The 12,730-nt window shown below is 41.4% G+C and overlaps 1 protein-coding gene across 2 annotated transcripts in view; it reads right to left on the bottom strand.

The window, feature by feature from the left end:
• Positions 1-10,994, bottom strand: part of PNPLA8 (patatin like phospholipase domain containing 8) — a 34,032-nt gene extending 23,038 nt beyond the window's left edge. The window contains exons 1-6 of one of the 2 annotated variants that reach the window (XM_063396663.1): positions 10,695-10,994; positions 8,450-9,662; positions 7,359-7,508; positions 6,005-6,156; positions 5,177-5,271; positions 1,898-2,069 (exon numbers count right to left, since the gene is read on the bottom strand). In XM_063396663.1, the coding sequence (XP_063252733.1) occupies positions 1,898-2,069; positions 5,177-5,271; positions 6,005-6,156; positions 7,359-7,508; positions 8,450-9,571 (1,691 nt within the window). In that variant the 5' untranslated portion in view covers positions 9,572-9,662; positions 10,695-10,994. Of the gene's footprint in view, positions 1-1,897; positions 2,070-5,176; positions 5,272-6,004; positions 6,157-7,358; positions 7,509-8,449; positions 9,663-10,355; positions 10,670-10,694 lie in introns of those variants that run through there. The other variant, XM_063396664.1, reaches the window with a different exon arrangement.
• Between the last annotated feature and the right edge of the window lie 1,736 nt (positions 10,995-12,730).

Raw genomic sequence — 12,730 nt, forward strand, 5'->3', positions numbered from 1 at the left:
CAGTAGTTTCTTAAGACAGCATGCAAGAAGAAAATTGTATGTCAACAACAGTCAAAAGAAAACAGGGAAGTTGGAACTATAAGTCAGGTTCTTACAAATGCAATTCAATATAGCATTACATACACTGATATGTTGTAAGTAAAATCTTCTGCATAAGATAAATTATTAAAACCTCAAATTGCAACTCAAGAAATATGTAAGAGGAGTTAAAACAGACACATACAGAACACATGAAACCAATTCCCTAAAGTACTCTGAATAAAACGTCAGTTAACCAAAATTAGTTGTCATTTTCTGAAATGCAATTTATAATATACCCCATGAATGCATGGAACATTAGCCCAATGAAACATCAACTTAATTATTTTCAGCAAGAATAGCTTCCGATAGAAAATACTAGCACTGATAATTGTGGTAGCACTAAACATGTATTGCATGTCTGCACATTCTCAATGGATTGTTTCCATTTCAAGCAAGGCTGACAAGTTACCATTTAAACTACAAAAACACACACAGCACAAGTAATGCTTTTAAATTCCAAGCAAAACATAAAGCAGTTTTCCATGCTATGACAATGTTAGAACTGACCTTCAATATTGCTGTAAAGAGATACTATATAACTTTACCATTTTCTTCCCTAGGAGTCCCTTCAACAAAATGCTGTGCAGGCACAGCATCTCCCTTCAACATAGCAGGTCACCAAGAAGTCATTTGTTGTTCTGCACATTTAATTTTTAATTTACTCCATGGATAATATATTAATTGCTTGCTTTTGTCTATCGCACAAGAGTAGTTCTTTACCTCCCTCATGTGCTACATGTAGCTGCGTAAAACAAAACTATTTTAATTAAAGTCATGTAGAATACTTTCACATGAGGTTATTGTGATTTTTACAAGACTTCTTTTAATGGGGTGGGGAAGGTAATGAGGGAAGACCAAAAAATCTAGTTTCTAAAAAAATACCTTCAGATATCTGAGAAGATCGTGATATTCATTTGATAAATGTATTTATTTCTGAAAATATGCAAGAACACAGAAAAGTGCTTAGAAGCTTTTCCCTCCACTTCATCAAAGAAGTAAGATGCTTAAAATTCAGACAGCACTGGTATTCCCATTATTATGTCATAAAAACTCTTTTAATCCCATAAAACACAGTAATCACGTTCCCAAAGCAACCTGTTATTACTTATCAGAAGGAACCTTTTACTATTTTACATTTTCTCTCAGAAAAGGTTGTTCCAGTTCTTTCAGTGGCAGGGTCAACTTATGCTGGTTCGAAAATTATGACATTAGTTTGCTAAAAATTACAAACAATTGAACTATAATACAAATACACGTGAATAAAACTAGGAAATAAAACCTGTAATATAATAATTCTTTCTAGTGGCTATTCCTGAATAGCCATCAATGCATGTGAATACAGGCAAGTCTTGACAATGTGGATAATTTTTCACTGCAATCCTTACAGCTCATTTCCCTTTCAAACAAAGTGGCAATGGACAAAGTTCTGCAGTATAGTAACAAACTTTAAAAATCCCTACTACAGCACATTATTTCACTTCTCACCAATCTCCTTTAAGAAAAAAGGCACAGCAGGTGGCTAGTAGAATTTGTAGCAAATCTGCAATGAGTCAGATCAAGCAGAGCTGGCAAGCATACAGGAATATAATCAGAAATCAGTGCAGTAAAGCTTACTTTATTCCCCAGAAACATAAATCATTACATTAAAAGCTTTCAACATCTTGGTAAATATGAAAACAGCTGTTTCAAAAGAATGAGAGTATATGTTAATCCTTTCTAGTTGTTTAAAGAATTTGCGCACCAGTGAAGCAATAACAAAACCAAATGCACTCAGACATTGCACTAATTATTTTTCAGCTGATCATCTTTTACTTACTTGAGCATTTTTTCCCATATATCACTGTCATAAAAGGCATGGTTCCAGCCCATTTTGACTGTTCCAACAATGACATTCTGCTTAAAAACATCTGATCCTAACTTATGGTACAGTTCTTCACAATCATCCAGGGGGATATGGAACAATCCCAACATAAATGCTAATATAGCTCCTGAAAAAAAACAAATATTTTGCAATGTGAAATGTATCCTGGAGTAAGACTACAAAAATGGATTACCAGTTAATGTAGTTCATTGCTTAATAGAATATCTGTCTTGAAACAGCAAGACCAATTGACATTTATATCTAAATGACTATTATGACATATATATGACTAAATTCCTGCTCAGAGATCACAAACTATGTTTTAAAAGAACATATACAAGACAGAAATAGTCTATTTTCAGAAACAGAAATATGAGAAGTTGAAAAATTACATTTTTTCACTTTGCAGATTACAACAAGCATATGGCAGAAAGCAAATGAAATCCAATACTTCATGCAGAAAGAGAAACAAGTAAGAGAAATCTTTGCTGTGATATTAAAAAATTATTTGGAGGATTATTTGCTACCATGCACTCTTAAGTCAGTAGAAACATATTCTAGGAAAATTCTGTAAAAATGAAGGGGATTTCAGTAGTTTGGATTACATTTGGTTGCAACCATTTATAATTAGTTTCATACATGCTGCCATCTAGTGTGTGCCTGACAAAAATTATTACATACCCTTGTAGGAACAAAGTAACAGCATTCAAAAAGCTTTGCTGCTAAATACCATTAAATGGACTGTGGAAAAAGACAATTAATGCATTGCTACAACTCTTAGATATATTAAACTGAAAGGGACACACATAACCTTTAAATGTCATTGTGCCATACTGTGAGAACATGTGATTAAGCGTTAGGAATAATTAGGACACATGGCTTCTTTTCAGTCTGGAAATAAATGCCATAGGCTTAAATAACATTAATTTTAAAAGGTGCCAATTCTTTAAATAGAGTAATAATATAATGCATGGGCAGAAAACACTGCATGCAGGAAGTTACAGATGGCTTTAAAGGAATCATGACTTCCAAGCTCTTTTTCACTCTCACAATGCCTTCCACTGTGACAGCTGAGCCTTAGTGGATTGATGGTCACAGTTTCTTAAAAGGTAGCACACGTGCTTAAGGTAACCTGGGCCTACTTGACACAAAGTTTCATCAAGAGAAACTTTGTCAATTGCCAAATCACCAGATCCCTGTACTCAACACAGACTTAACCCCTCGCAGCAGGGAAACACCATTTTCCCAAGTCATGCAAATCCTCTGCCATATTGTCTTCCTCTAAACTCTCCAGCACCAGTTCTATAACATCACACGTTTGCTGTTTTGGTGAGCAGATTCAAAGTATGCAGGGCCTATCACAGCATCATTGCAATATCATTCTGTGTGACTGCCTGCATTTCCACCCTCTGAAGGGAAGCACAGGGAAGATAACTACACAGACAGTGATGCTGAAGTCACAGGAAGGGCATTTCTGAACTAAAAAGGCAAACCAGCTGAACAATAGTAAGAAATACAAAAACTGCAGCAGAAAAGAGAAGTGCAGTGCACAAGAGGTATCCTCCTATCATTTAATCCCTCACTCTTGTAAAGCACAAGTCATTCATCTGCAAGACTATCAGCGTATGTACTATCAATACAAACAGAACTGCCAGCAGCACTGGCAGACACACACAATCTCACCCAGCCATGTCTTTTATTATTGCAAGCTGGACAACTGCAGACAAAAGCTTAATTATATAAACAAAATTTAAAAGGATATGCTAAGTACTTATTAGCAGTCATAAATCTCCAAATTTGAGGAAGAATTAAAACCAAAGCTAGTTCTAGTGACAGTAATGGAAGGAAATTAAGAATATGAGGACTCTATCCAAGGTACAACATCTTTATTATAAAATAACACTGGAGAAGTATTTTGTAGGGAAACCATCCAAAGAAACAACCACTTACTGCTAAACTAACTAATGCAGGATTTATCTGGAACACTATTAAAAATGTAAGGCAGAGAACTACATTGTGCCTACAAACAAATTCTGTCTAGAAGACCTAAACATTCTCTTCCACTATTTTGTGTCTATTAAGCAAATCTCTCGAAACACTCTTTATCTACTCATGCTGTTTTGTGTTTAATATAATTTCTGAATTAAACTGTATAGGATGTAAGTACAGCAGAAAATTTGAAGAATGTGGGTTTCTGGGAAAACTGAACTAGTAAACTACAGCATACCTCCTATGTTGGGAAATACGCTTGTGCTTCTTCTGGTCTAACATAATTTCTGAACGAGATTACTGTCTTTAGTTTTGTTTTAGAGCTTCCTGCTTTCTAGGGAGGAGTAACTTATTATTGAGTCACAGGAGTAATTAAGTCTGGGAGGGACCTGTAGACATCGTCTAGTCCATCTAGTCCTGCTGTTCCAACAGGTATAATTAGAATACGTTACTCAGGACTTGTTCAGCCAAATCTTGAGTATCTCCACGGATGGAGATTACAGAACCTGTGCAGGCAACTTCTTCCAGTGTCTGACCATGCCTGCAAGAAAAGCATGATCTCATACCTAATTATAACTTCTCATACTCCAGCTTGTCTGTTGGCTTTTCTCCTATCACTGTGCACCTTCAAAATTACTCTAGATCCACCTTCTCTTTATTTTCCCATTAGCTGAACCAGGATAAAGGCCTAGCCTTAGCCTTCTCTTCTCAGTGCCACATAAACTCAGTTTTTGCACACTCTCTTTTACATGTCATGAGCTCCAGTTGCCTGATCACCTACTTGGCTCTCTACCAGACTCACCCATTATGTACAAAAACATACCCAAAAGATTAAGGGTACACAGAGGAGCCCATAACAAGGCATTTTTGGCCAAACAAAGACCCTTAAATTGTTGGGTATGTTTTTGTCCATGCAAGCCAATGTGGTGGGATTTTATTTGCTCTAGAGTATAGTGATAATTCATGTCCAACTTGTTCCAAACAAGACCAGATCCCTTTCTGCAAAGCTGGTTTCTAGGCCGTCAGCCCACTTCAGATGGAGGGCTTTGGCTTTACTGAACCTGCCAAGCCATTTCTCCAGCTTGTACAGACCAATATGAACAGAGGCCACCACAGCACTGACCACTTCCTCTAATTTAGATCATCCAAGATCTTGCTACAGGCACATTCTGTCCTTCTGGCAGGTAGTTAGATGTTCTTTCACTATACTGGTAGCAAAACTCCAACCTGTGATTTAATAATTACCTGTGCTTACGCCACAGATGTAGTCAAAAAGCTGATGAACAGGCTTTCCAGTCAATTCTTCTAGTTTCCGTAGAGTCTGAAGTGCAACTAGACCCCTGAAACACAAAATTCCCTTTCACATACAATGGCAGTCTTATCTTACATAGCTCTAACCATTTTTCAATCACTTTTGCTTCATTATAACTAATTATAATTGAATAACGGCCACAGCAAGAATTTTGAATATTTTAGGAAATAAAAGAGCAGCAGAACACAGTTAAAATAGAATGATGAATACTAAGTATGAATTGCATACTCAGGAATATACCAAAAATAGTATTCAACAGCTACAGCCATATTGTTTTATAGCAAAGGCTTGGGGAGTGATCAACTTCTGTGGATGTAGACTAAGGACAGATTTTAGCTGCATCCCCACTACACAGCACTTAAATTCTGGTCTTAACAAGGCTATATAATGCCTCCTGTGGCATAGTATTTTCCAGTGTGGGGTTTACTTGGCTTCAATTCAGTGTATCTGAAATAATGGGAGAGATGCATTAGAGACCATCAGATTTGTGCTTCTCTAGCATGAAACAGTATCTGCTGCAGTGTGAACTCTGTTGGGACAGAGTGAGATAACTGTGTTTGGCAAAATGAGCACTAAAACAAACACCATTCAAGCAGAAATGCATTAAAAAACAATACTCATCCCTTAGATAGTCAAATGTAACAGAAACATAACTCATAAATTGCCTCTTTGGGCATTTATCTATCAAAGAGAGACTGAAATTTTACTTCTAGTTACAGTATTAAAAGGGTTACAAGTATGTAAAACCCCAGAAGTTTTACCTTGTTCCTCCTCCATCAATGGTGAGGATTCGAACTCCCCAGCCTTTCACAGGGTCTGTGTATCCAATCAGAGCTAAAGTTTCTCTAACAGCAGCCTGAAGACTTTCATCATTAGCCTGTCTCAGTCGCAACAGGCATGGGATTAATTTTTCCTGTTGACAAACACAAGGATATTTAATTCTAAACATATGTTTAAACCAAAATAATTCATTCTTAAATTTATTAGTGTGGCATTAAAGTACAGAAGTAAAATACTAGTTAAACTTGAAAGAAAACTTCTTCAGATCTATATTTTCCCATGTCTTTCTTTAACAAGGGAAAGAAAGGATGTCCATATTATGCTGCACACACCTCATTGCTATAGTAACTACCTATCAGAATAAAACAATCAAGATGATATGTAAATATTTTGAATAGCTAGGAAAGCTACATTTACCAGTTTAGTTTTATTGACTTAGTATCACATCAGCCAAGGGTAGACTTGAGTATGAAGCACACCCAGATTTGCTTAATAATTATCACACTGCTTCAAAACAAGAACTGCCTTTTAAGTACACTAATATCAAAACAAAATATAAAATGCTTTCTCACACAGAGTATTTTAAAAATGTACATTACCACAAAGATATACAGCATTACAATCAAAATGGGAGTGAATAAACTCTTTCATAATAAAGTCATTCACATATATTTATGTGAATACCTGACCTGTACCCTGCCCAGATGATTCATCTGGCCTGCACTCCATTCCCAAAGGATACTTTTCCAGAAATTCTACAATCTGTGTCACAGGTTTGTCGCATCTTGTGAAAGAAGTCACAAGGTTAACAAATGCTGTGATTCAGCCAGTATTTCTAGAATAGTCTACCACCCACCTCCAACCACCCACTGCCTCTGAATGCAGGGAAGGAAACAAGTAGGACTAGATTACATGTACTTATTTGATGGTTCTCTTTCCACTTCTTTTCGAAGAAAGCATGTAAACAAGCATAGAAAGTACTGTGCATATACAGATCAACTGTACAGCACATTCCCATCTGGTCAACTGACACAGAGGACACAGTGTACGACCTTTATCTACCACTGGAAAAAGCTATACTGCCTATCCACATGACCATGCCGTGTGCTTCTAAATTAAACATTGCAATCTTAAGAGCCTTTAGCTAAACTCCCAGTAGTTTGCATATAAATCTGCTTGAACCAGCTAAAAACTTACAAAAAGAGACACTCAAACTGTAATTATGACAAATAGGGAATATGACTAGTTCACAAAAGCACAGAAGGAGGTTTTATGTTATTCTAGATCAATCATTTGTCAGATTGTTTTTTATCTAAGCACAAAAATTATTTGCACCTTAATTGCAACTCCTCTGCTCTCTGGAAATTCTAGAAGATGATAGGTCAGTTCTTCAACCCTGTTGATACAGACTCTTTGATCAGAGGATCTCCGTATGGCTTGAACTAAAGCTCGAGTCCTGTTATCAATACTCACTCTTGCAATGATCTAAAGAAAACAGACAGCATAAAACTGCTATAAGAAATGTGTAAAATTTGTCAAGACTGATTTCAATGTGTTATTTTAAGATTTCTCAGAAGCAATGAACAGCATGTTGTACTAGAGATCTCCTACAGGTTCCAAGTAAGCAATGCTTAAATCATCAACAAAAAGTTTTTGATTATTTAGTAGAAAGCCAAATAAAGTTTACAGCAAGAATACCAAACGAACACGTTAGTATGTATTCAGATGGATTTTCAGGGCAACTCTCTGGTATTTAAATCATTAACAAATCACGAACTGTAAAATTACTATAACCACAAAAAAATAGCACAACTAGATCTGTCTGTAATAATGGACTTTACGCATATATGAACTAAATGTATGTACCTACAACACAAACGCACACAGAAGTGTGTGCATATATATATATACATACACACACTCTTTATACATAAACATAGCTGTACCTACATAAAACATTTAATATGTATACACAGATGTATCTATAACTACTTTTAAATACATATATGTATTTGTAAGTTTACATGTAGAATGCATATATATATAAAATCTATATAGTTACATATAAAATATATCATTTTACATATGTACTTATTTATCAAAATACACAGAATGAATCACAGAACACTTTGGGTTGGAAGAGGCCTTAAAGATTATCTAGTTCCAGCCTCCCTGCTGTGGGCAGGAACACCAGATATATATTTATATGGAAGTACAAGTACTTATATATAAGTAAAAGTATGTGTACATATGTATGTAAGTATACACACACGTATATACTTATTTATGCAAGTAAATGTGTATCTATGCTTACCTATAGGTATATACACTAGTGTAGCATATATATACACTTGTAAAATATACAAAGAAATGATACATAAATTAACACTTAAAACGAAGACTGCAAAAAACACTTAAAGACTTGCCTTTTCTCTCTGAAGAGACAGATGCTTTTCCCTCTCTTCTGCAGTCCTGGCCTCTTTTGCTTTGTCCTCATCACTCTTCTCAGCAACTTCTTGTTCTTGCTGTTTACTCTTTTCTGGTGAAACAGCTTTTGTATCAGATCTTAACTTTGGAACCAACCCACCAATATAGCTGTCTACAAAAGCTTGTACGCTGTTACTGGGATATGAAAGAAAGTTTGCAATGCTTTTTTTAGTGGAAACTGGGAGAGCAGTATTTGTCTTTTCTGTACCTAAGGTCTCTGCTTCAGGAGCTAAAGCACCTGCTGAATCCACTCTCTTTTCTTCACTTGTTACAGTATTTGCTGATGAATCAAGCTTATTCCTCTCTTCACTTTCAGAGTCCTGTGATGCAGCATTCCCTTTTTTCCTTTGTTCCATAACAGAATTGTGAAAGTAAAAGTTAATATGATCAGCTACGAAGTTGTAAGTCTCTCCAAAATTTGTAGAAAAGTAGCTTATATGAAAAAGGTGGTTTTTAGGAGATGCTGAAACTTCTGGAGTATCTTGACAAGTGCCGCTTGAAGTTACTAACACAGATTCCAAGTTTTCAGTTGCACAAGGGGATTTCTTTGCAGCTGAGTCTCTGTTGCAATCGTCCCGAGTTCTGTCATCTGCAACTTGTTTATCATTTTCTAGATTTGTGCTGCTGCTATTTGCATCTGCACTACTTTTATTTGCTTTACCCAAAGTACCTGAGTGGGACTTTAATCGAGCTATCCGTGACACCAGTTCACTGTGAGTGCCAGACACTGCCTTTGAAACAGATTCTAGAGTATTCTTAATTCGTGACATGCGAATGCTCAGCCTTGTAAGTCCTTTGGAAGAAGAAGTTAAAAGTTTGGAAACTCTGTAGTACAAAAACTCATGGCTATAAATGTACTTGTTATACCAAAATGTTCTGCTTTTGGCCCACTTACACCAAGGCTCACTTGTATGAAAAACCCTCAGGTGTGCAGCATGATTTATCCTCCAGCAGGCTTTAGGTCTACAGAAACACAGGTATTTGTTTCTCTGCTTCCACCAAAGACTTTTGGGGTTAATCAAAAAGAATAAATATGCGTCCAAGGATAAATGAACTGTCATTACTTATAAATAACTGCACGTTTTCTATGTTGCTTCCTACTTCATTCCAAAAAATATATGTTAATAAACAAGTGCCGTAATGTAGTGTTGTCTGAAAAAGAAGAAACAAAACAAAATGCAACAATGGAAACCCCAAACCAGAAACACGTTAAACTAAAATCACAGAGTTGTTTAAAACAGATGAAACTTATGTATCCTTTTGGTAAAGACAGATAAATATTCAAACCAAATCAAATAATCTCATGGGAATATCTACTGTTCAGGACATTTGGTAGCTCACCCCAACATTTCAACAGGCCACTCCCTATAGGCCAGCTTAAGTTCATCTTGAGCAACATGTTACACTTCCCAACAGCACTTAGTGACATACAGAAAAGTGATTGCTGTTTCTTCGGCAAATTATCTTGAGCAGACACAACCTTTGAAAATGCCATTACACTACCATCCCTTAGCAGAACTCCTCACAGGGGAGAAGTGACACAAATACTTTGAGCAAAGTTCAACGAAACGTGCCCATCCTAAGAGCCAAGGGCAGTACATAATCCTTACTCTGCAAAGAAAGGTGCAGCTGGTGGAGCAGCGTTTTACACAGCACACCAGAGTGGTGCTGATACCGCAGGCGCAAATCTATTATTTGCCGAAAAAGCAAGACCAGGCTTCTCCACCGCCTGTGACAAACGCCGAGAAGGGCTGCCAGGCAGGCAGGCAGGCCAACTCCTGCGCAGGCCGACTCCACAGTGACAGCAGAGATGACACCACCGCCGGCAGCGCAATCGATACTCACAGTCTCCTCTGCCTACGCTGAGCCTGTCCCGCCGAGTGCCCGCCGCGCAGCGGGGCCGCGGGCCCCACGGCTATATAGGCGCGGGGGCGCCTCCTGCACCGGGGGCAGGCGCGGCCGCTGTTCCTACCTTGCGCCATTTCCCAGAAATGCTGCCGAGAGCGGCAGCATAAACAAGCACCGAGTCCGGGCCCCGCTGTCCCCGGCCCACCTCCCGTTACGCGAGCGAGCCCCGCCTGCCCGGCACGCGCACAGCGTGTTCCCCCCGTCCTCAACTGCCCCACGGCCCGGGGGAGATGCGACTCGACCCGGGGGCGACGCGGCCCGTCCTGGCGGCGGTACCTGCTGGACAGTCGGTCCCGCCTCCCCCCTCTCCCCAGGCCGCCGCCGAGCGCCAGGCAGGGGCCGCGCCCTCACGAGCGGTGCCGCCCCGGCGGAGCGGGCGGGAGGCGGCGGGGCCCGGCGCGACAACCCCGGGTGGGCGCACGGCAGCGCTACTGCGCCTGCGCCCGCCCCGCGCGCCGGAAACAGCTGGGGCGCGCGCCAGCGCCCCACGAGCCGCCGCCGGTGAGGGAGGGGCCGACGGCGGGTGGCGCGAGACGGCTCGCGAGGCGGGGTCCGGCAGCGCGAGGCCAGGGCCGGGCCGGGGCGGGGCTGCTGCGCCTGCGCGCGCGCGCGCCGCGGCGGGCAGCGACGTGCGGGGCGGCACGCGGGAGGGCGGGGCGGCACGCGGGAGGGCGGGGCGGCACGCGGGAGGGCGGGGCGGCACGCGGGAGGGCGGGGCGGCACGCGGGAGGGCGGGGCGGCACGCGGGAGGGCGGGGCGGCACGCGGGAGGGCGGGGCGGCACGCGGGAGGGCGGGGCGGGCTGTCCTCCGCCCGGTGAGCGCCCACAGGGCCGCGAGGGCGGAGGGGTTGGAACGGCCGGGAAAGATAATCTGGTCCCAGCTCCCCGCCCACCAGAGCAGAGCAGACCAGGCTGCTCAAAGCCCCATCAAGCGCGGCTTTGAGCACTGCCATGGTCAAGGCATCCACATCCCTGGGCAACCTGTTCTGCTGCCTTATCACCCTCACAGTGAAGAATTTCTTCCTAATATCTAAATTTGCTGTCTTTCAATTTGTGCCCATTACTCACTGTGCTGTCACTATAGTTTCTGTCCTCTGACTTCTGTGTCAGTCCCTTTCAGGTACTGGAAGGTGCTTTGCGGTCCCCACACCCCCTTCTCCGTGCTGAGCAGCCCTTGCTTTCTCAGCCTGTCGTTGTGGGAGGGGTGCTCCGGTTCCCTTACCAGCATCATGGCCCTCCTCCCGGCTTGCTCTAAGTACATGTCCTTGTGTTGAGGACCCCAGAGCTGGATGCAGCACCAGGTGGGGTCTCACCAGAGCAGAGGGGCAGAATCCCCTCCCTTCGTGCTGCTGCCCACACTGCTTTTGGTGCAGCCCAGGACACGTCTGGCTTTCGGGTTAGGCACAGCAGAGCAGGTTGTGCCCCACGCTGCTGGCAGCACTGGGCTCTTGATGCCGCACCCTGTGGAGTCACTGGGAGCAATGGGCTGCGAAGAGGAGAAGGGCCCCTACCCGGCCCCTGTGGCTTCTCAGTGCAGGTGCTTTGGGAATATGCTCAGCACCATCTCCTGCTTAATGCTTAGGGACCGATGACAGACGTGTTTTTCATGGTTTGGACAGGCTTAGTGGGCATCTTAGTCTTCCCCAGCCAGGCTTCAGAGCAGCAGCAGGCCCTGAGATTCCTGCCTGCATGGCCTGTCTGAAACAGAGTTTTAATGAAGTTGCCAAAACTTCAGGTGACAGTGGTGGATGAGAGAGGATGGACCCACTGTGTGTTCAGGTGGAACAGTGGAAGTCCTACCGTGAAGATTATTAGGAAGGTCACATCACACTTAGAGTTTCAGATCACAGCTATCTGCTTCTGTCCTTCCTCACAAATAAAGAAGTAAAATTAATTTTCTTACCTTACATTTTATTCCCCAATTGAAAATTTATACTCCTTACATATTGTAATTTTTATCATGTGTTGTTTATAAATTGAACACGTTAAATTATCCACATATCCCAGAGCAGGACATCCCTGTCTGGATTCCAGGTGCCCACCAAAGTCACTCTGTCACTCTCTTCCTCAGCTGGTCAGGGGAGAGAAAATAGAACAAAGGCCTTGTGAATTGAGGTAAGGATAGAGAGAGATCACTCACCATTTACCATCATGGGCAGAACTCAGGGAAATTAGTTAAATTTACTACCAATCAAATCAGAGTAGGGTAATGAGAAATAAAATCAAGTCCTAAAACTTTCCTCCCACCCCTTCCTTCTTTCCAGGCTCAACTTCACTCCCAAATTCTCTCCCTGCTACCCACACAGCTGAGC

This window comes from Prinia subflava, chromosome 4 (assembly GCF_021018805.1).
Source record: "Prinia subflava isolate CZ2003 ecotype Zambia chromosome 4, Cam_Psub_1.2, whole genome shotgun sequence".
Classification (NCBI taxonomy): Eukaryota; Metazoa; Chordata; class Aves; order Passeriformes; family Cisticolidae; genus Prinia; species Prinia subflava.